This window comes from Pelecanus crispus, chromosome 3 (genome assembly GCF_030463565.1).
Source record: "Pelecanus crispus isolate bPelCri1 chromosome 3, bPelCri1.pri, whole genome shotgun sequence".
Classification (NCBI taxonomy): domain Eukaryota; kingdom Metazoa; phylum Chordata; class Aves; order Pelecaniformes; family Pelecanidae; genus Pelecanus; species Pelecanus crispus.
In genome coordinates, this window is record NC_134645.1 from 132,172,962 (window position 1) to 132,195,674 (window position 22,713).

Sequence of the window (22,713 nt, forward strand, 5' to 3'; positions counted from 1 at the left end):
AAAACAATGTATTGTGATGATTCACCGGGGCTCTGGAGCTCAAGGTGGGTTCCAGGCAGATTTCGGAGCAGTTCTCTCCCATTTCAGAAAGCAGACACCTGGTGCCACCTCAGCACACACCACCCCCACCACAAACACCACAGAAACTCATCCCCAACATATTTCGGGTGAGGGGAGGGAAAGAAAAAAGCCATGTTTGGGGTTTTTTTTTCCTGATTTATTGTGGCTAACAGCGACGCTCATTTGTCAGAAGCAATTTGCTAACTCCAATGCTGTTTGGACATCGTGCAGCAAACTTCCTCCTCGCGAACCAGGTCAGCCAACTCCAAACCCGATCCTGAAAAGAGTTGTTACTCCCTACGAGGACACATGAACTCGCGTCTCAGCTCACCGACCTCCAGCGCTTTACGTTCTCCGTATCTCCAAACTTAATTCTCTGTACACAGCTTTGGAATCATTCTTCTTCTCCGGGGGGGGAGAAATCTTGCTTACTGAAGAGTTATAATAGAAATCAGATAGGTTACGAGGACCCTGGAGAGACCGATAGCCACATTAACTTCTATTCTCCTGGAAGTGGACTATTTCCTAGAGCGTGTTCATTAGTTGAAATTTACTAGCTGAGTAGCTAAAAGGTATTTACAAAGGCCACCAAAAATCCTTTCCAAGAAGGATTGTATCTATGTTTTTTTATTAGTGCATTGAAATGGCATTGCCAGGCACAGGACGTACGAATACCCACTCAGCCGTTCCTCGTCCCGTTACTGAGGGTAAAGCTCCACTATCATCGCGTGCCCCTGAAAGGAGAGAGAAAGAACGGTCACCGAGAGGACTAATCATTACAGATGTGCTCTCAACAGGAGATGCTCAGCTCGCAACTGTTTTAAAATTAAAGGGGAGACCAAAACCCAGAGCCAATTCACTAGGAGGATTCTGCAGACAGCAGTTTGATGGCTTCAGGCCAGTGCAGATGGGCTTCAGGCTGGCCAAGGCAGCAGAGTCCACCCCGACCAATGCATCGGGCTCTCCCGAGCGCCAAACAAGGAATTCGGGGAGGAAGATTGGATATTAGGAAAGATTTCTTCATGGAAAGGGTAGTCAAGCACTGGAACAGGCTGCCCAGAGAGGTGGGGGAGTCACTGTCCCTGGAAGCGTTCAAAAAACGGGTAGATGTGGCACTTGGGGACATGGTTTAGTCTAGTCTGCCCTTAATTGGTTTAGAGTGGACTTGGTAGTGTGAGGTTAATGGTTGGACTGGATGATCTTAAAGGTCTTTTCCAACCTAAATAATTCGATGATTCTAAGCAACGTTGGGACCAGGGCCCTCAGGTTACAGAGGGCCAGCCATGCTAGGTCCCCACAGAACTGCCACCGGTCACCCCAACCTGAACCAGGGCTCCCATCCTCAGCCTCAAGACAAGAGGATGAGAGGAAATGGGCTCAAGCTGCGCCAGGGGAGGTTTAGATTGGATATTGGGAGACATCTCCATGGAAAGAGTAGTCAAGCACTGGAACAGGCTGCCCAGAGAGGTGGGGGAGTCCCCAGCCCTGGAGGGGTTCAAAAAACAGGCAGAGGTGGCACCTGGGGACATGGTTTAGTGGGCATGGGGGTGTTGGATTGATGGTTGGGCTGATGATCTTAGAGGGCCTTTCCAACCTTAGTGATTCCTGGTTTTACTTTCATGAAAAAATAATCCAGCCACCAAGCCAGGAAACATGAAATTAATTCTTCCTCTGCCCTGAATTGGTTTAGTGGTGGCCTTGGCAGTGTTAAGTTAATGGTTGGACTGGATGATCTTAAAGGTCTTTTCCAACCTAAACGATTCTATGATTCTAAGAGTTGTAGGAAGAGTGTCACCCCCATTTTTCTTGTAAAGATCTTTCTTCCCAAGATTAGAAGAACAATGCTCACAAACCACAATTTGGGAAGTCTTTGAGAGTCACCAAACAAAACCCTCAGAACACAGCAGAAATATCTCCTTCCCTTTCGTACCATACGGGCAGCGACGGGCTGCAGTCGCCATTGCCCAGGGACAATTCTGAGACCGGGATGGAAAAATCTCTGGAGTGGATGAGGCGGAGGGAGCTCGCTGAACTGAGCTGCGATAAGGAGGCAGCCAGATGAGCTGGAGGGCGTTATGAACACCCAGTGCCACGGGGCTTCAGAGGTGCCCCAACAGCTGGTGTAACCGGATGGGATTTTGTAGTACCAACAGGAGCAGAAATGTAATTGCTGCCCCTCTCCAGAGGGAACGGTGCCAGCCATACAGCATCGTTACCTGCCCTCCTGCAGCACAGGCAGCAACCAGGCCGTATTGTCCTCCCTCCTTCTTCAATCTGTGGGCAGCAGTAATTACTAGACGGCAGCCGGTGGCACCAAAAGGATGTCCCAGCGAGAGGGAGCCGCCCCAGTTATTGAACTTCTCCAGAGGAGGGGCTCCGACCTGCAAGAACACACAGAGGGACGCACACAGTCACCTGTCTGGAAGGAGACTGGCCTCACCACCACAACAGCAAGCCTACATGGCCAGCCTGGACCGCTGTGAAGTGTTCTTTGGCACGTACAAGTGCCTGAGGACAGCACAAAACTGTGCCAAAGGCTTTGCTGCTTCCCCTGCAGCCAGACAGGTATACGCGGGCGGTCAGAAAGCACGCAGGACTGAGCCCTCCCACCGCTTTTAATTCCCTCCTCTCCAGCAATTACTATCGTGGCTCTCGATCTCCACCTCCTGCTGACAAGGGGAATGCCATCCTTCCCAAAGAAACTGCTCATACTGGGATTTGCTAACCCAGAGCTCGAGAAACATCGCTTCTCCTCACAGAAGACAACAAAAGCCCTGCCTTGCAGTACTTGCATGCCCGGCTGCAGCGTGGAACTCAATTGATCCTGAGGTTAAACTAAAGATAAAAGCGCCCTGACCGCCTCTTACCTTTGACTTTCTGCCCATGTAGTTTTGTGCAAACCAGTCCGAATCCATAGCTTTCAGGTTAGCCAGTATCTGCCCCTGAGAAGGAGGGGAGGGCAATGTTAACAGGGATAATGGCAGGCTTCGAGGAAAGCCGATGTTCAGTGCTAGCAAATAGGAGATATCTTGTGACTAGCTACAGCCACAGAACTAACACAGCCAACTGAAAAAAGCATTTTACAGGATCAGCCCTGTTAATCAATGTTAGCTCAACCCTAGCTAGTAAAAGATGCCATCCAATTAACGGGCCACCTCGCCATAGTAATGCATAGCCCCAGCCCAATTAGTAGATGATGTGCAGAAGTGGTTTCTTTCATACAAGAGTCTTGGGAAAGTACAATTTTTTTTCTTTACGTATTATTTTAGAAGAATCTGTATTCCTTTGGTGACTTCGAGCAACATAAGCCACTCTTAGCATGTATTGTGTCAATGTAAAAATGTTATATATTTAAAATATATACGGTACTTATATTTAGACATAAATGTAGAATTACACCTATCTACATTTAGTGAAGGTCCGAACAAGAGCTTTCACCAACGTGAAAACAGATTTCTACAGAATGGCATTTTAGAGTTAGAGGCATCCTTAGCGTTCGGAGTACTTACAGCAAAAGCTTCATGGAATTCAAACACATCGATATCAGCCATGGTTAGACCAGCCTTCTCTAGCACTTTGGGAGTAGCGTACGTTGGACTGAAGAAGAGTCAAGAAACAGAAGTTTTGCATGAATATGTTTCCTCACATCATCATCCCCTTTTTCCACAGCGACCCACGTTACATTCCTTCTCTCTAGGGTGCGTGGCGCAGCTCTCTGCCTGCCCCACTCCAACTGAAACACAACCCCAAGTAACTACTGCTAGTACCAACATGCTGAGATGCCCCCCAGCAAGTCAGGGTGAGTATTTCTGCCACAGCCGCTCTCCCACATTAGCCACCTCCCCCTGCCGAGTCACACTTCACACACCGGCTCTCGCACCTTTGCGAGAAGGCCCAAAGAGATGCAACATCTCATGAGACACTTCCCAAAAAACAAACATGTAATGGCAAGTCAAGGCTGTTGTGCTAGCACAGACTCCTGATCATCGCCACCTACCCCAGTAGCAGTTGGTCCTTTGGATCCTGGGACACATACACAAAGTCCCTGCACGGGAGAAATGCTATTAGTAAAAGAGGAGGAGAAGGAAGCGAGCGCAGACTTCAGAGGCCACGTAGAGCAGTCCCTTTTATACCTCAGGTAGGCCTTTGGTTTGTATCCCATTGCCAGAGCCTTCTCCTCAGACATGAGCAGAATTGCCGAAGCACCGTCTGTCTGAAACAGGCAAACGCAGGGAGGTCACTGCCTGAAGAGCAAGCATGCCCTGCGCACAAAACGAGCCCGACAGCCCTCCCGCAGAGCGGCTGGCAAGAGAGGATGATTTCCGAACGATGCTAGCACATGCATTGCTGAAAGCACTTCCTGACACTCCAGACCCACAACTCCCCCTGCTTTCAAACAGGACAGAGGTGCCCGACTGCCCTGCCAGTCCTGAGGACAAGCTGGTTACCCCAACCACTCACCGGTCCGCCCAACTCCATCCCAAAACCAGAGTATAATTCCAGGATGACTCAAGCCACAGGCTCACCACGTTGCCAAAACGAACATCGTGGCTTTGGCCCACGACCACTCCTTTCTCAGGTAACAGCCTAAGCTGGCCTACAGACCTGCGGCACGGAGCACACCAACGGCGTTTCAGCCGTTCCTAACACCGAGGCTGTGGCGTTACCAGGCTTTCCTAAGTCCCCAAGAATGCTAAGGAGTAAACAGCATTGCTGCCGGAAGGGCCTCAGCAGTAGTTACTGGCTTCCTTTGAAGTGCTCGTCACAAACTGTGAATCAGCCTTTTAAACAGAGGAGAATCCGTCAGGGCTGCGTGCAGGAACAAGACCGTCACCTCGAGCCCTCTGCGGGACGCCTGCAGTGGCAATCACCTTCTACTGAGTCTCAGGAACTGGGGCTCAGACACAGCTCACCTAATTTACACAACTCCCTTAGACTTCAGCATCTAAAAAAAGCTTCCTTTAAAAGCGCTAAAGAGAGAAAAAGGAGCATACGCAGAAGAGAGCTCATCGTAGATGTGCTAGAGAAATCGCTCCCTCCCCTCTGTGGATTACAGGGCAAGCCTTGAAGTGACAAGTTTAGTCCAAAACTACTAACTTCTAGACATACAATCCCATCCTGGGACAGAATTTCTACACGTGCCTTTGAATGATCAACCCTCACAAGGCAGCTACAGAAATGCAAACAGCAAAACTTCAGGGGTTTAGTTATCGATTTTAACACGATACAATCCAGTACCCAAGTTCACCAGATTAAAGCACAGTTCAAAGCTACCCTTGAAAAAAATCCAAAAGCAGGTGACATTGCAAAGGAGACAACTCGTTCCCACAGGTTATACCAGCTTCACCTACGTGCCCATGGGAAGCAGAGGGTAAACCGGACAGTTTTCCCCTCTGACTCACACAGTGATGGGAACACGCATTACCAGGAAGGAGGAGTTGGCAGCCGTGACAGTTCCGTACGGCTTGACAAAAGCTGGCTTCAGCTTGCCCATCTGCTCCATTGAGGAAGGACGGATCCCATTATCTTTGGTAACTGTATCTCTGCCTGTTGATGAGAAAAGCGTATTTAAACTAAGAAAGTCAGCAACATAGATGAAATTGCACATCAGGAGTCTGGCGGGGAAAAAAAAATCAGAAAACTGCTTTTTATGACAAGCGGGAGGAGGAAAAAAGAGAAAAACCATTCACGGCATCAGGATATTTAACGTGGCTAAAAAATAGCACTTAAAAATAGAAGCTGCATTACTTCCTCTCTGAAGACTGCAAAAATAAAGCGCTGCAGTCTACTCACTGTAAGAAAAAAACTACCACAGTTGATAAAAGAATTTAAATTCAGATTATAAAGCCTAAACTGGACAACTGAGCCTAAATCAGTACACACTAACGTGCCAAGTTTTGAGGAAGTAAGAGCACTGGGAAGAACCAAATATACGTATCTTCAACTATACTGACTCCTTAAATAAGCCAGCTTGCAAAAAGTACCAAGTTCAGTATAAAGGCTGTATGTAACTGTGGATCTATAAAAGTAAGGTCTCTCTAGGAAACTAACTACAGACTAAAGTGCCCAAAATTAACAGCTAGACCAAAGCGTGCCCACTGGCTGATGGAGGATGAGGGTGGAAATCAGGCCACAGAAAGGACAGCTTGAAGCTTCTCCCCGAGCCGTTTCATACCCGAGCAATAACCGTGAGGCCTCGTGAACTGGACTCTGCCAAGCGGATCACATTTCAGCTCTTGCTATCCAGCACCTGATTTATCAGACCGGGATTTTATTAGGCTTTCTATTTGTTGTTAATAGCTTGGGGTGTAAAAATGGGTTCTCTTGCCTGACTGAAAGAGCAGGGGGATTCTTGGTCCAACCGGTCTGATTTTCCTTGCTCTATCATCACACCAGCGTGGACAGGAGGTGAGTATGACAAAGTTTAGACACGCAAGGATATGGTTATGTATTTAGATATGCATGTTTAGAAACATGCTCCTATGTCAGTAGTTTTCCAGGGCAAAACAGAGTTAAAATCCCTATCAGATACACAGAATGTTACGAATCTGACCCCAGTACTTCCCCTGCTTTCCTAAATAAAATGTTTCTTTGCTGACCTAGTGCATGCTAGCAATGAAATGTGCGCTTTTACCTGGCACTTTGAAGGGTACCACATCAAGCAGCAAGCCTCCGTCCTGGGCCTTTTTGGCTAGTGTGTGTGAACGGAGGGCATACTCATCTTGCTCCAAACGGGAAACGGCAAAGGCAGCAGCCAAACGATCGGCAGAGTGCCCCATAGTCTCGCTGGTGGAGAACTCTGCCACAGCTGGGAGCTACAAAACAGAAAAATCAAGTCAGCGCACATAAACCCCTGTCCCTGGGCACTTACATAAAGTTCTGAAGTTGGTTAAGCCCTGCACAGTCAGCCAGCGAGGCCCTTCCATTTATTGACTAGAGCAGTTTAATATTAGAGCTACGCGATTAACACATGGTAACCATACCAGAAGTGACTCGGTCAAATGTATTAGAGGAACCATGACTTTCAAAGATTTAGGAAAAAAATGGATTTTAAAAAAAAAAAAAGAAATCCAGACTGCTGCTTACTCCAGGGGTTCAAGAACTGCACCGGATTTGCACACGCAGACACAGAGCAGCTGCCTCCTCCATTTAACAAGGGCTCCCCTATGAAGGGCGAGCGGACTTTTGGGACCAAGATGAAACAACACATCCTGGGACCTTAAAACTCCTTGTCAAATACCTCCTCAAGCAGAACCAGAGACAGCAAGTGAGTTCAGCTTAGCTTTTATTCTTCCAGCAGCACACGGAAAATGCCTGCACACGTGCAAGTCGGCAATTTTCCCATCTTATTTGGATTTGGATCTCATCTCTGCTGTACGCCAGCAGCGGCACAGACGCACACGGTTTTCTTGTGAAGAGCTCGGTGGTGGTAAGGACGGACATGCTTTTCCTTCCCATCTCCACGTCCACCACCCATAATTCACCTCTCTCATGACCTCCAAGACAGAGAAGAGCGGCTGCCTCTACAGCAGGCTCCTGACAGGAACCAGCAGACCGCCCATTCTCATCAGGGCCCAAACGCGGGAGCTGAACACATTCAGCACCTGGCAGGACGTGGCCAGGAGCAGTAATCAAAAGGCATATTTAAGGTGCATTAATCAAACAATACACTGAGGATAGTCCTCTCCGATATTAAGCATGTTACTTCTACTATCTAGGAAACAAAAATTCTTCCAACCCTTTAGGACCCTTGCATAAATTTTGTATTTATGGGTGCTGGTCTCTTCTCCCAAGGAACAAGTGATAGGATGAGAGGAAATGGGCTCAAGTTGCATCAGGGGAGGTTCAGATTGGATATTAGGAAAAATTTCTTCACAGAAACAGCGGCCAAGCATTGGAACAGGCTGCCCAGAGAGGTGGGGGAGTCCCCAGCCCTGGAGGGGTTCAACAAATGGGCAGAGGTGGCACTTGGGGACATGGTTTAGTGGACATGGGGGTGTTGGGTTGATGGTTGGGCTGATGATCTTAGAGGGCCTTTCCAACCTTAGTGATTCCTACTTTACTTTCATTAAAAAATAATGCAGCCATCAAGCCAGGAAACATGAAATTAATTCTTCCTCTGCCCTTAAAGGGTTTAGTGGTGGACTTGGCAGTGTGAGGTTAATGGTTGGACTGGATGATCTTAAAGGTCTTTTCCAACCTCAACGATTCGATGATTCTATGAAAAAGCTTCTACTTTTGTAGTCTCCAGCACAGTTTGCCTAGGAGTTGTAGAAGGAGAGGGAGGTTTGAAATAAGTTAGGTTTACTGAAGACCAACATGTAAGAAGACAAAGCAGAGAGTCACAAATGCCATGAGATGCATTAATCAACTGCAGTTTTAAAGATCCGATAAAGGTGAGCCACAGGCAGCCACCTTACCCTTTTCAAATCCTCTCCATTGAGGCTAAAAAAATTACCTTAGCCAACTTGTTTTACACCTCCTTATGCAACAGTTTAGCTTAAATATCTAAATGCCTGAAAAAAAAATTACCTCAGGAGTAAAGTAGTCAGGGCGAATTTTGGAAATGAGGGAGAGCTTTTGGCCCAAGGTCTTGGCTCGGTTAAGAGTGAGCATAGTCTTCCTCATCTTCCTACTGTGACGAATGGGAACGTCTGACATTAACTCCACACCCCCGGCTACGACGACATCGCACTGTCCAGCTGCAATCATACCCACGCCTGCAGAACGAGACAGTTTCCCATGAGAGCTGTGGGGCAAAGTGACACTTACCCCACGAGTGCTTTGGATACTACTACATTTTATTTCCTTCTCCGGCCTCTGGCTTTGGCCGAGTTATACAACATGTGCTTAACAGAGACTGAGCACGTTGAACAGACATTTTCTGAATCGTGCTAGTTTTGTAACTTTGCTTCCACTTCTCTTTGTCACACGCAGCAGCTGGGCGAAGAATACCCCCAGTGATTCAGGACAGTAACCGGCTCTCAATTTTTTTGCCCTGTTTAGGCTAAGTCAAAGATGAAAGTAGCCTGAAAGGTAACAACTTCCTTATCGTGACACAGTCTTTACCTCCCAAGCTAACACAGACGCTGAGCAGAGACTATTGCTGAATGCACAGGGTGTCCAGCTGCTGGCAGGTCTACAGCAGACACTCTATTCACATTATATTTTCTTGGTTTGAAAACTTTCCTTCCATTCCAGAATTTCTTCAGGTGCTTGCTTATATTCACTGAGCAATGCAAGCTAGGTGAGGGATGTAGAGGAGTTGCTAAGCTCCTTCTTAGAGCCACAGCTTGTTCTTCCAGCCAACATACCTGTGGTCATAGCCTGGTTTGAAGAAATGCAAGCCATGGTGACTGTATGGGCTGGAGTTTTGTCAGAGAAACCCGCTCCCAAGGCAGCCTACGAGCAACAAAGAATGGCTGTTAAAACCTACACCTTTTGCTCCACAGGGTCAGAGCTACCTTCTGCCCAGCAACACACCTTTGCAGACCAAGCTGAAAACAAGTACATCGAGTTTTCATCCAGCCAATTACTGCAGCAGCTCTTCCCTTCCCCAGATCATGGGAACGGGAGGAGACAGCAGCTGCCCAGCTGCCAGGGCTCTCGGTCGCATTATGCGGACAATCCCTGGCCCCCCATTAATAAAGGGACAAACTAATCGCGCACCTCACAATTTCAAGAGCTTCCAACTACTTGACGTCATCTTTGCTTCACCTTATTTGCAAAGGCGGTACGTGAAAGGAATCATTTAGACGCCTCAGGACGAGGCACAGCGACTGGCTTTACAGAGAACAGAAAACATTTCCTGTGGTTCAGAATGCAGCGCCTCGGTTGACCCAGCTGAGAGCGCAGCCTCCCATCACGGGAGAACCGCTCACAGCAAGACCTTCCCTACTTGAGACGTGGCCAACTAGTTTAAAGTTCAACAGTTGTTCCCAAGTTAAAAATTACACCACGGCCTCATCTGACTGGCAGGTGACCAAAGCAAGTATTTGCATATACAAGGCTAAAACTGCCGATGGAACTGGAGAGCCTCATAACCTGCTAAGTCCTTCCAGCCCAAGTTACATCGCGGTTTTGCCCAGTTGCAGAGAACAACAGCGGAGGCTCCAGGTTATAGAAAAATCACATGCCACCTCTGTAATATTACTTCAGTGGACCTGCTTCTTGCTGCGTATAATATGCGAACTCTGTTTTCCGACTGCCAGAAAAAAGGGCAGCTAAACTACTCCATTTCAAGTCATTCAAAAGCTGCATCTGATCAGCCAACTAAAATAAATAAATACCACAGCAAAGCAATCTATCACAGCATGCTCTGGCCCTCTCAAGTACTTCGGACAAGCCAGCTTTAGAGTCCAACTGGTAGTTAGAGCTGAAGTGATCAGCAATCGTTTACAAAAACTTCCCTTTCAGGGAAGAATCAAGCAGAGGCTTCACAGCATTAAAATGCACTTGATTACGGCAGATTTCAACAGGAGGCAGAGTCCCATACAGTTATCTGACAGACAGTGCTGCACAACTAGTTCATACTCTCAAATCACATTTAAATGAACCACAATACTGGAAATTTCTTTTTTGCAGGTGTTTGTCACCTTCATACTAGTTGCAGAAATCAGACTTTCAGGGGAAATGCTGCACGTAACCCACCTCTCTGGCAACATTACTCGTTTTCACCTCCTGGATAACTGTGCCATAAACGATGTAATCAACAACATCTCTTGGGACACTGGTCCGGTTCAGCAAGCCCCTAAAGGAGAAGATCAAAACAAACAGAATTTGCGCCATGTAAGCAGTAACCTTGTCACAGCCCTCAAGCATCCTCCTTCCACCAGCTTGGCCGGAGAACAAAGCAACAACCAAGCCGCATTTCTGCCCCTACTTCAGAAGAAATCTTGTGTGCACGTATACTTAATGAAGAGTGTAATTGACTACGGACTGCAAACAATCATGGCGATATCACCACTCTAAATGATTACACAATTTCATGAAAGCAACTACTCTACACCCCCCACCCGAAACAGTTATACCAACTGTTACTAATGGTTAGTAACTAACATATCTTCCCCAATTTGGAGTATTCTGACATCAGAATTAAAGGAAGAGGGCATTAAGAGATAAGAAAGCCAATCACCTTCTGTGTAGGAACATGTAAAACCTCCATAAAGACACACAGAAAACAAGTAGTGTGTTTTCACAATTCATTAGAAAACATATTGCGTAATTTGCCAGAACATCTTGACAAACACGCCACCACAGCAAATCCCATTGCAGGCAGCGATTTAAGGCCAGTGGGATTCAAATGTAGTTTCATGCGCTACAAAGCCCCAAATAAAAATGAAACTAAAGGCACCTCCATCAATAACTTCTCTTCCGCAGCACACTAAAACCCCCTCGATGTCCAGGACACAGCCCTTGCACATGGCTACCACACGGTCCGTCAACCAAATTAGCGTGCCTTGGCTCAACACGGCATTCAGATTCGGCGTGACTGCACCCAACATCATGATCTTTCCTTGGGTCTTGCAATCTCCTTTCCCCCCGCCACCCCAGCAAAGCCTTCTGTCTTTTCGACAGCACTGTGCCCTTCTTCTCCACAGAACAAACCCACTGCTAACGACCTACGGCTTTTGTCAAATCACTGCAGAATGGGAGGGACAGGCAAGATGACAGAATTAGCTCGTTATTCTTGTTGCCACTTAGTTTTCTCTGCATTGCCCAGCTTGTTTTTCCCATGAACTGTAAGTGCACCTCAACAGTAGCTACGATCTCTGTATTTAGAAACCTACAGTCAGAAATCAAATTCACTAGAATTTGTCAGGCAGGACAACAATGCAATCTCTGTGTAACAATACACTTTAACACAAGCCTGTTGTAAACCCTACTGCTTAAGCCGCCTACTAAGGCGGTGGCTGACCACAAAAAACTAAGCACCTGGATCGTATCGTTCTGAGACAAAGCTAGAGCCTTGGCTTCCAAATCTGTTGAAGCCACTGTACCAACACTGGGACCCCAGCAGTTCAACAACAGAGAGTTTTCTGGCCCTTTCTAGTATTCAATTTACTTACTGCAACGCTGCTCGTGCCAGGTCATGTGGCATAAGATCCGCGTACCTGGAATTTAAAGAGAGGCAGAAACTTAGGAGTGTCAGAAACCAATACAGATGTCATCTACTTCACCAGTGTAAGCAGACATCAGCAGCCCAGAGCTGGTGACATACCAGAAATGCTCCACTTCATTTATATTCAAATGTTTCATCCCCCAGGTTGGGAAGACCATCTGTGTATAGGCCAGCACGCAATTGCTGTACTCAAAACATGTAAAAGCAGCACTAACAGAATAAAGAAACCCCCTACCCATCCTAAGAGTTAGGTCCGGTCCTCATTCAGATGTGAATTCAGTGCTAGCAAGAAGAATCTACAGCAGATTCTCTGCGCCTGTCCTGCCAGGTTTGTGAAACTCTTTGCTTTATCTGCTGTAGATTCACCAACAGCTTCCTCTAGACATGCAGCATAAATCCTCATTCTTCTCAGAATTCATATATGCGGGCAATCTTCTCCAAACCACATTTTTTCACCGGGTAAGCTGGAATAACTGTAGCAGTCTAACTCATTGCTGTTTCAGCACTTACAGGCATTAGAGTAACTGCACTAAAATGAACAAGTAAGCCCACTTTCTTCACAGCAAAATTCGACCATTAACCAAGTCAGCGTGTATTTTCTTGTTATTTTATACTTACGAGGTGCCAGACTGCAAAAATGGAATACGGACGCCCTCCACCACAACGATATTCTTCACACCACTTTTGGCTAAGGTCTTCTTACTCTTAGGCTGGACTGCTAAGAGAGAAGTGACGTTAACAAGAATACCAGCAAGCTTAAAGCAAGACTCTTAAAACTAATAGAAAACTAGGGAAATTGTTCTCTTTTGGTGCCTAAGTCAAAAGCAGAGTAGGCAGGACACCCGAGCCGTAATCTTGTCTCTGGTTAATTACGTGATCTGTGAAAAATGATTTGACAACTCAGTATGTCCCCCATCAGCAGCGAGATTCATCTATAGCTCCGCTGAGGCAACAGCACAGAACTCCCAGTCTCCGTTACCGCTGACAAGAATGCTGCAGGAAGAGACAGCCCTAAAACTGCTGCACAGCTTAGAATACAAACGAGGCAGAGCGAATTCAAAGCCTGAGTAAGATCTCGTACAGTCTCTCACTTGGGGAGCAGCAAGGACTGCAAACAGCAACGCACCTTCCGCAGTAACTGCCTACGCATGTGCTCTTACTGCACAGTAAAGGTGAGATAATTCAAGGTAAATCAAAACACAGTTCAAGAAGTCAACTGACTTTCCCTCCCGTAGGAAAGCAGTAGCAAGAAGAGCGCATGTAGTTGCTGTGGGTAACTTGCTACTTCTCTGTGAGGTGTCTGAGCATCTCGGGTTCAAGACAAAGCATGGCATGATACGGTATCGTTCAACAGGCCTCCATCAGAGCTCTTCTGGAGCCATGATTGATTAACAAAGAGTTCATTGAGAGTTTCCTAAAACAATCAGGCCTGCACATCTTAACGAGCACAGATGGCAGCATGGGGCAGCTCCTTTTACAAGCAGGAAAAGGACAGAGACACGTAAAAGCAGATTAAGTCCAACTAAATACCGTGCTTGAGCAAGTGTGAGCACCAGTACAAAACTCTAGCACTGTTCTTGGGTTGTGTAAGGCTCTCTGCACAAAGCCAAGACGAGGGGGAGCTGCTGCCTAGGCCGGTTTCCAAAATGCAGGCAGCTCAAAGTCACTAGTCACCTCATCACTCCCCCCTCAATGAATCCCAGAACGCCGGATCACCTCGACCGCTCACGAAGGGCCACAGCTAAAAACCCACGTTAACTGCGCACGCTCAGCGGCTCCACCAAGACCCGAGCCTCTTGCTGGTCTCGCTGGACTTCAGAGCTAATTCCACGAGCTTCTCCTTGTCAGGGACAACCCCCTCCCCTCTGGGCCAGCGATCTGGTTATGCCCGGACAGCTTATAAACGCCGAGCTTAGCGTCCCCATTTAGGTTCTAGAAATAGCAATCTATCAGGTGACGATGGGATGTGAGCTCTGGGCTGGCCATAGCTGCTGGGAGCAAGGGGCAAGCAGAGGTTGAGAGGACTCTGCTGCGAACCGCGGTTTGGCTGTAGTTTTACTTGTTTGCAACTTCTGAGGGGCAACTCCAACTAAAGCTGTCTGCGCCGCGTTTCTGAGATTTATGTCGAATGAAACTCTGGGAAAGGGAGGCGGCTTCAAAAATAGTCTTTAATAGCACAGACCCGCTGAGATTCCTGGTGTTTTCACTTTACCTGCGGCTTGTAACTGTGAAGAGCAGCTGAGCGATCGAGCAACTGAAAAACAAGAAACGAAAAAATAGGTGCTGTCAAACCCAAAATGTTAAAACCATTCCTAGTTTCTGTAAGAACTGTTAAAAAAATAAGAATGTCATAGTAAGACAACTGCACCTGAACACCTGTGAGATTTTTTTTTTTTTAGTTTACTCTGCTCATAGAAACAACACAGTTCATATTACCTGTTAACATGAGATTCCTCCTACATCTGATGTGGAAAGGGTCAAATATGGCAGCAATGGAATTAGTTATTTTAACAAAAAAACCACTGTCATGTTTTTTTAAGATGACAACGGAACAGAGATTCAGATAGAAGCATCCATTCCAAACCCAACACTTAAACCAGAACTTTATGACCTTCCAATTCAAGCTTTTCACAAATGTAAAGATACTTACAGACCCTGGCAGCCCATGCTGAGGAAGTAGGGAGGTTTCTGATGGCATGGGTCAGCATGGAACTCATTTTGATATCTAGAGAGGTGGAGAAAGACTGATATTAGTCCACTCTGGTCTATTTGGAACAATTTCAAGGAAAGCGATCTGCCTGCTTCACACAGAGCCAAAAAGGTGAAGAAACAGAAGACGTTCCAATGGCAGCAGCACAGAGAATTACTTCCTATTGCACTTTTTGAACAACATCAAACACACGAGGAGTTGGGCTTCTGACTGGGGCCTGCAAATGTTCCTGTAAATACTCATCTCCCCAGTGACCCAGCACTGTACTAAGAGCAGCCAGCGCAGCTTTTGATTCCCCTCCCAGTAACCGTTCCACCGCTTCCCCACTGGAAAATTGTCCCAGCGCCCAGCCAATCTCACTGCCAGCATGACTCCTTGGCACAATTTCGTGTCGCTACCCCTCGTTTTAACTGTTGATGCAACCTCAGTAACTTCCGTTGCGTAGCCCCATGGGAAGCAGAACCAGATGGCACCCGCTACCCCAAAAACTTCCTCTGTAGCTGTCCCAAAGCTCATTCCAAAACAGGGCTTCCCTACAAACAAATCCTCACCCATGGTTTTTATTGCGCAGGGCAAAAAATGGTCCCCACAGCTGCAGCTCTTTGGCTACTTCACAGCAACATTCACCTTATCCTGTCGCGCTTTTAGCATTCAAGCTAACAGCACTGTCTCTCCCAAATACACACATTTTCCCTGGAAGCTTAGGGAAGCGCTGGCAGCGCCAAGCCCTGCCCACTCAGGTATTGCAGCTCTCTACAGCTTCTCAAAACCCGGCGTAAGCTGCCAGCCACCCCCTTCCACGTTTACGTCTCACGCCCTGCAGCTCCACACCTGCGACACGCCATGCAGCGTTCCTCCTTCCCCAGCCCGCTCTGGCTACTCTGGCATCCCACACACCAAACCTAGGCTCCTCAGGTCAGTAAAGGTCCAGAAAACAAACCTCCTCCCCGGCATCTTTCCCTGTATCGCCTCTCTGCAACAGTGCTCTTCCTCCATCTGCGCTGAGCTCCCTCCCCATACCCAACTGAAACTTTTCTCCAAATCTTCCCCGCTGTCCTGGTTTCAGCTGGGATAGTTAATTTTCTTCCTAGTAGCTGCCATAGTGCTGTGGTTTGGATTTAGTACGAGAACAATGCTGATAACACCCTGATGGTGTGGCTGTTGCTGAGCAGTGCTGACACCAGTTAAGGGCTTTTCAGCTTCCCATGCTCTGCCAGATGCACAAGAAGCTGGGAGGGGGCACAGCCAGAACAGTTGATCCCAACTGCCCCAAGGGCCATTCCATACCATACGGCGTCATGGGCAGTATAGAAACTGGGGGGGTTGGCCAGGGAGCAGCAATCGCTGCTCGGGGACGGGCTGGGCATCGGTCGGCAGATGGTGAGCAATTGCATTGTGCATCACTTGCTTTGGATATTATTATTATTTTCCCTTCCTCTTCCATCCTATTAAACTCTCTTCATCTCAATGCACAAATTTCACTTTTTTTTCCCCCCAATTCTCTCCCCCATCCCGCTGGGGAGGGGGAGAGTGAGCAAATGGCTGTGTGGTGTTTAGCTGCCTGCCAGATTAAACCACAACACCAGCCCATCTGACAAAACAGGTACCCAAAAGTACCCAAAATAGGTACCCAAACCAGACCCCGGCCTTGCACGCCGCACAGCCGCTCTCCTCACCACACACCCCCCGCAACGCCCACCCTCCCCATTGTCAGAATCCAGCCGCTCCCTTGGCACCCCAGCGAGGCACCCCTACCCGCACACAAACCGACCTGCAGGGCCTGCGGCAGATCACAACAGCCCCTGCTCCCCTTCCTCCCTCCACGCGCGACACCCCCGACCCTTACACGCCCCGTAGCCCCTCTCACACCCACCCACGCCCACCCCGTGGACCCACGGTACCCACAACCTACACCCCCGCTTCCCTCACCCCCCCCCCCCCCCAATACTCCACACCCGTTCCTCACCCCAAGCACAGCCCAGACCCGCTACACACCCACCGGGCCTCACACACGCCACGCACGGGCAACCCCCCCCCCCCCAGGGGCACACTCAGGGAGCCGGACACCCCCCACCAGACACCCCCCCGCCCCGAAATTAAGCAAAACACCCCCACACACACACGCACCCGCCCCTCACGCACGCAACTCACCACCACCCCCCTTCCTTCACCCTCCTCCACCCGGGACAGACCCCACCGCACCTCCGCCCGCACCCAGCGCCGCCCCGCACTGCCGCCGCCACCGCCCGCCCCTCAGCAAGGGCCCCTTCCCGCCCCGCCCACCGGGCTGCCCCGCCGCCCGCCTGAGCCGCGCCGCCACCCCACGCAGCGCCTGGCAGCGCCCTCCCGCTTTCTCCCCCGCTCCGCTCCCGCTCGGTGTGGATCAGAAACGTCCGTGACTTCGCGGTGAGGGGAAAAAAGAGCGGGAGGCGGGAGGTGGCGGCGGCGGAGCGGGCAGGCAGCGCCGCGGGCAGCCTCGAGCGGGGCGGGGTGGGGGGGACCCAAGGCCCCCCGGAGGCCTCTCCCTCATTCGACCTAGCGCGCAGCAAAGATGGCGGCCGCGGTGCGGGCTATCGGCAGCTTGGGTCGCTTCACGGCCGCCGCTAAGTACAGCCCGGCCCGCCGCCCGCCGCCCGTGGGTGAGCCCCAGCCTCCGGGAAGGCGGCTGCTGCCTCCCGCGCCGGGGGTGTGGAGATGTGAGGGCGGCGGGGGGAATGGGCGCGGTCTCTCGGGGTGGGGTGGGGTGGGGTGGGGAATCCTCTGGTAAGCGTGTCCCCGGCGGGAGGGTGGCACCGGGGGAAGAGGAGAGGGGATGGGGTGTCGCTGAGGGCGGCACTGCGGTGGGGCTGTGAGGGGCAGCGGGCGGTGTGGCCACGCGTGGGGGTGTTGCTGTGGGAGGGCAGGGTGTCACGGAGGGGGTGGCCGGGTGGGGTAGCCTCGTCTGGCAGCGTGGCGGCTGCGAGGAGCGGGGTGTTACCGGGGAAAGGTCCGTGAGGAACGGGGCGTCCCCGGTGTGCGTGTCCCCGGGGGAGCTGTGGGGTGGGGGCTGCCGCCGTGGGGGTGTGCCTGCGTGTCTCTGTGTCCTGTGCGAGGGTGTTGTCCCCACGGCCTGAGCAGGGGGGGAATCGCGCTGAATCCAGGGGGAATCCCCCTGAAGCGAGCAGGGGGATCCCCAGCATGTCCGTACTTCTCCTCCAAGGTTTTCCCAAAGCAGGGATCCCTGCCTCCGTGTCCTGGGGGCTTGTGGGGGTGTGGGGTGTGCTTGACCCCACGGGGGAGATGCTCCCACGCCAGTCCCCGAGGCAGGCTGGCCTGCTTGTGCCCAGCCATGGTCCCTGTGTCCTTGCACATGGGCACATTTTGGGAATCCACATATGGATCTAAGGGGGGGGGTCCCCTGTGACTCTGCGTGGGGTGGGGGGACTCTCCAGGCAGGATTGTCCTCGGCACCTCGGCTGATCCACGGGGACAGGGTGTCCTCGTGTCCTCACATGTGTGCGTGTCCCCAACGCCCGTGCGTGCATGCCTGGGGCGGGGGGGTGTCCCCATGTCCTTGGGTGTCTGGATCCTGGGGCTGTCCTCCCGGCACACAGGTGTGTCTGTGGGATGGGGGGTGTCCCCGGGTGGGTGGGGAGAATGCCCCCAGGCATGTTTGCGTCTCCAGGTGCCCACGATCTGTCTTTATTTTGGTATGCAAGTGTCTTCAGCTGTTGACTAATCCTCCCTTTGCAATCTGCTGACCCGGGCAGGGCCCTTGGCGTTGCTCCTGCCTGTTTGCAGTGCCTGCGGTGAGCTGGGTCGTGGTGCTTCCTTGCAGAGCTACCAAAGCGAGGAGTCACCAGGTGCCCCCAGGAAGGCCGAAGGGCAAGGCTCAGAGGCATTGGAAACCAGTTCTTATTTCTGCGCTTCGAAGGGCCGCAGGGTCTGGTATCAATGTCGAGCTGAAATCTAGCAGCGTTTCGTTTAAACCTAATACCTGTCTTACGTGCAGTTTTGGAGCAAGTTTGTGCGTGAGGCGGTTGCTCCAGGAGCAGGGCGCTGGGATCGATTACGAGCAGAAGTGTGGTAACTGCAGCGAGTGCTCAGGCTGTCGTCGGTTGGACTTCTTGTTATGACTGGCAATATTCTTCATCACAAACAGTCCTGGAGCTGCTGCAAGGAGGCTGTCATGCACCTTAATTAATAGCGTTGTTCTGCCCTAACAGAGCTTTGTTAAATTGGATGCAGATCTCGCCAGGGCAGGCCAGAAAGCATGCAGAAGGCAGCAAGCAGGCAGAAGACGGTGTGAGCTCGAGAGCTGGCCGTACCTGCTGAGCCACATGCCGTGTACTAGCAGGTTCCCGGCGGGGATAGGAAAGCTGGGTTTGTCAGAACTTTCCCAGCTCTGTGTCATCAGCTCGCAGGTACAGCCTGAAAGCGTGGGCGGTTGTCGTCCTGAGCTTCGGCTGGTTCGCTCAGCTGGTGCTTGGCTTGGTCCAGGACCATAAGAAGGCTTTTCTCCTGAACCATCCATGGATGCTGTTCCCAATTCAAGTGGCATGCCGCGTCCGGGTGAGTGGAAGGGCAGGAAGGGGGAGTGCTGGAGAGGGAAGTGGCTGAGGGAATAACAAAAAGTAGGAAGAAACCAGTCCTGGCTAGACTGTGTGAAAGGGATGTTCTCTGTTCTCTGCTGCATCCACATTCTCAGCAAAGTCCTGAGAGCAACTCTCTGAAGCGTTGTTGTCCCCATCTCTAGACGGCCTTTTAATCAGAGTGAGTGAAATAGTGAAAATGGAATCGATAGTCAAGGCTTTTAATTCTAGATTGAATGTTAGTGAAATGGTGGCAGCGTACATCTGGTCTGCTGCTGCTTCCTTCAGCGTTTTGAAGGAGGGTTTTTCTGGCTCCAATCTTGGCAAGTTACCATCGTACTGCTAAGTGAATCAACGCCTAAAGCAGATGTGCTGTGACTGTGACCAAGGAAATGTGCTTTTAGTTTTAGACATGTTTTCCACAAGTATTCTGGGCTCTAAAAGAAAATACTGTCAGGGCTAAGAAACCTCACTCAAATATTAAGCAGCTGTTACTTTGGTGACAGTTTCTTTCCCAAAAGAGTTGATGTTAAAAGGTAGTGAGATTTGTTCAGTCGTGCCCTTGATATTGCTGGGTTTTCCTACTTCATATCTTTTGTTTTCCTGGAACTGAAAGGCAAAGCAGAATTCAAGGTTTAAGGTTTTCACGGCAGCAGTCTGTTTGGGAACCAGTGTGAAAAAGGAAAACATGTTAGACCAGAGAAAGAGGAAAAAAGTTAATTAATCTATTCCCTTTTTATTTTTAATCGAGATTGTGGTTTGCATGCGGTGTAGTTTTTAATACATAGTCATCGCCTTGCTCTCGGTAAGCGTTGGGGAGTGATGTGGCTGCTCACCTTCCCGCATCCCAGCCTTAGCAGACGCCTGACTGAGGCTGTGGAAGGCAAACATTATCCCTTGCCTTGCAGCTGAGATTTGTTTGGTCTAATTCTCCTTCCTGCTGTGCCTAGCCACGTGCAGCGACGCAGGATTGAAGTGAATTAATTCAGTAAAGCAGTTCAGTCCTTGCTGCCTTTTTAAAGTAGTGGGGCTGCATGGCTTTTATCGAGTTAAAATGCTGCTGTTAGAAGTGCCTCGTGTTCTGCTGAGGAGCGTCTGTCAGCAGAGAAATTGTGGTCAGACCACACTCAGTTTTGTGGGAAATGAGCGTTGGCATTTAGTTTCAGGAGTACCTGACTTTAGTGCACAAAAAATTTAGGGAAATTAATGTTGGTTACAGCAGTCATAATCTGGGTATTGTCCTCATCCAAAAATACTTTAAAGCAGCTTTGGAGTGGAAACCGGTTCGCTCTTTGTTTATAAAATGGTGTTGTGGGCACATGATACGCACATGCTCGCACAAACCCATCTGCCGGGACAGACTGACACTGAATTTCCATCCCCACAGCGTCGCACCGCGTATCCTGGGCTCGGGGAATGGAGCGCAAAGGTCAGTCCCTGCTGCCAGCACCGGAGATGAGGTGGAAAGAGGGCCAAAGGGCAGCGGAGCTCCGGCCCTGAGCCCCTGTCACGGGGCTGCGGGGAGGGGGAAGCACCTCTTGGTGAGGCGCAGGCTGAGGTTTTGAGTTTGTTCTCCCTGTACTGGGTTTTCTGCCTTCTTTCTGCTGGGAATGGGAATGTTTCGTTCCTGAACATTTTACCAGCGTTGAGCAGTAAGCCTCCCCTAGCTCAGGGGCTGTGTTCCGGTCGATAGATGTGCATAGGGTGCTGTCCTGGTTTCGGCTGGGATAGAGTTAATTTTCTTCCTAGTAGCAGGCACAGTGCTGGGTTTTGGATTTAGGATGAGAAGAATGCTGATAACACACTGATGTTTAGTTGTTGCTCAGTAGTGCTTATGCCAGTCAAGGACTTTTCAGCTTCCCATGCTCTGCCAGATGCACAAGAAGCTGGGAGGGGGCACAGCCAGAAGAGTTGATCCCAACTGCCCCAAGGGCCATTCCATACCATACGGCGTCATGGGCAGTATAGAAACTGGGGGGGGTTGGCCGGGGGCAGCGATTGCTGCTCAGGAACTGGCTGGGCAGCAGTCGGCAGATGGTGAGCAATTGCATTGTGCATCACTTGCTTTGTATATCATTATTATATAGTTATTATTATCATTACTATTTTACTTTATTTCAACTATTAAACTGTTCTTATCTCACCCCAGGAGTGTTTCTCCCTCTCACTCCTCCGATTCTCTCCCCCATCCCATCGGGGCAGGGGCAGTGAGCGAGCGGCTGCGTGGTGCTGAGCTGCTGGCTGGGGCTGAACCATGGCAGGTGCTCGAGAAGTAGCGCTTTTACTAGATTTCAGACTTAAAGCAGCTTTGGCAGGGATTCAGCCTAGATCTGTGTTTAGAGGATCCTTTCGGTCAAGATCAAGGTCGCTTGAATAGAACTAAGATTCGTTGGTGTAAAAAGACCATCAAGCCAAATAGAATTTCTCAGCAGAAAAAGGAGATCTGGGATTTATGAGTCAGAAAAGTGGCATTTTGCTTGTGGACAGGACTTGTTCGTACCATGGTCTGAGTTTTCCGAGTGCTTTGAAACACGACAAGTTTGTCTAGGTGCTTCCACAGGTAATTAGTAGAGATGGGTCAAGTATTTTGTTGATAGATGGAAGCGAGAATAAATATTTTGTGTGCTCTTTTTGTGGCTCACCAGATGTATACCCTGTGAGGTAATACTTGAGGTGACACTATTCACTGGCACAAGAGTGTGTTTTTGCAGAAATATTCTAGAGCAGATACATTTGATTTGCAGAGACATTAACATGCAGGCTTGAAACTCTCCAAAGCACAGCAAGGTCTCTGGTTTAGCGTGTGAAGAAGTGTTGAACTGTGCATACTGAAGGCAAAACACCCCTGTGTGCCGCCTGCTTCATCTCTTGTCAGCTCTTTGGGCAGAAGGCTTTGATTTTTTTTTTTTTGCCTTCAGTTTGGCTGGTGTTGGAAGCTGTGGTGTGGAATCTGTGCTGTGAAGGTCACTTCAACAGCGTGGAGTCTGCTGAACTCTGGTGGTGGCACAGGTCAAGCCGTAAGAGAAGGAAGCGGCTCATACTCAGGATTCTCCGAAATGCTGTACTCAGCAGATGAGGGGAGATGGGAGGATGCATTAATAAAGGAGAGTTAAGCTGAGACTACTGAGAATTCCTTTAACATCTGCAACGTCTTTTCTTTAGGTTATGCTTGCCGTAACATTTCCACCTCCACTGCTCTTCAGAGTAAGTGTAAAGCTTTTCTATGTGAGTTCATTTTCTTTCTTAAAATC

The 22,713-nt window shown here is 49.6% G+C and overlaps 2 protein-coding genes across 3 annotated transcripts in view; one reads left to right on the forward strand and one right to left on the reverse strand.

Annotated features, from left to right (window-relative positions):
* Nucleotides 1-218: 218 nt before the first annotated feature.
* HADHB (hydroxyacyl-CoA dehydrogenase trifunctional multienzyme complex subunit beta) lies at nucleotides 219-17,121 on the reverse strand. Of its 2 annotated transcripts, none has more exons than XM_075707314.1 (16): nucleotides 17,094-17,121; nucleotides 14,832-14,906; nucleotides 14,394-14,435; nucleotides 12,800-12,896; nucleotides 12,129-12,173; nucleotides 10,711-10,810; nucleotides 9,375-9,462; nucleotides 8,593-8,780; nucleotides 6,695-6,875; nucleotides 5,486-5,607; nucleotides 4,194-4,273; nucleotides 4,058-4,105; nucleotides 3,570-3,657; nucleotides 2,928-3,002; nucleotides 2,277-2,441; nucleotides 219-794 (listed from the first exon to the last, which is right to left on the reverse strand). In XM_075707314.1, exons 2-16 carry the CDS (start codon nucleotides 14,896-14,898, stop codon nucleotides 759-761), a joined length of 1,422 nt encoding a protein of 473 aa, XP_075563429.1. In that variant the 5' UTR covers nucleotides 14,899-14,906; nucleotides 17,094-17,121; the 3' UTR covers nucleotides 219-758. The 2 variants fall into 2 exon arrangements, with proteins under 2 accessions (XP_075563429.1, XP_075563428.1); XM_075707313.1 differs by having other exon boundaries at nucleotides 12,800-12,899.
* A 321-nt stretch (nucleotides 17,122-17,442) lies between these two features.
* Nucleotides 17,443-22,713, forward strand: part of HADHA (hydroxyacyl-CoA dehydrogenase trifunctional multienzyme complex subunit alpha) — a 29,904-nt gene continuing 24,633 nt past the window's right edge. Inside the window, exons 1-2 of the mRNA XM_075706740.1 lie at nucleotides 17,443-17,530; nucleotides 22,625-22,666. Of these exons, the coding sequence (XP_075562855.1) occupies nucleotides 17,443-17,530; nucleotides 22,625-22,666 (130 nt within the window). The remainder of the gene's footprint in view (nucleotides 17,531-22,624; nucleotides 22,667-22,713) is intronic.

Bases quoted from the DNA above. Each gene is read 5' to 3' on its own strand.
- HADHB (XM_075707313.1), bottom strand. From the start codon at position 14,898: ATGAGTTCCATGCTGACCCATGCCATCAGAAACCTCCCTACTTCCTCA. The intron at 10,811-12,128 runs GTAAGTAAATTG...CTTCTCCTTTAG, and splicing joins CTGGCACGAGCAGCGTTGCA to GGGCTTGCTGAACCGGACCA. The intron at 4,106-4,193 runs GTATAAAAGGGA...TCTCCCGTGCAG, and splicing joins AAACCAAAGGCCTACCTGAG to GGACTTTGTGTATGTGTCCC.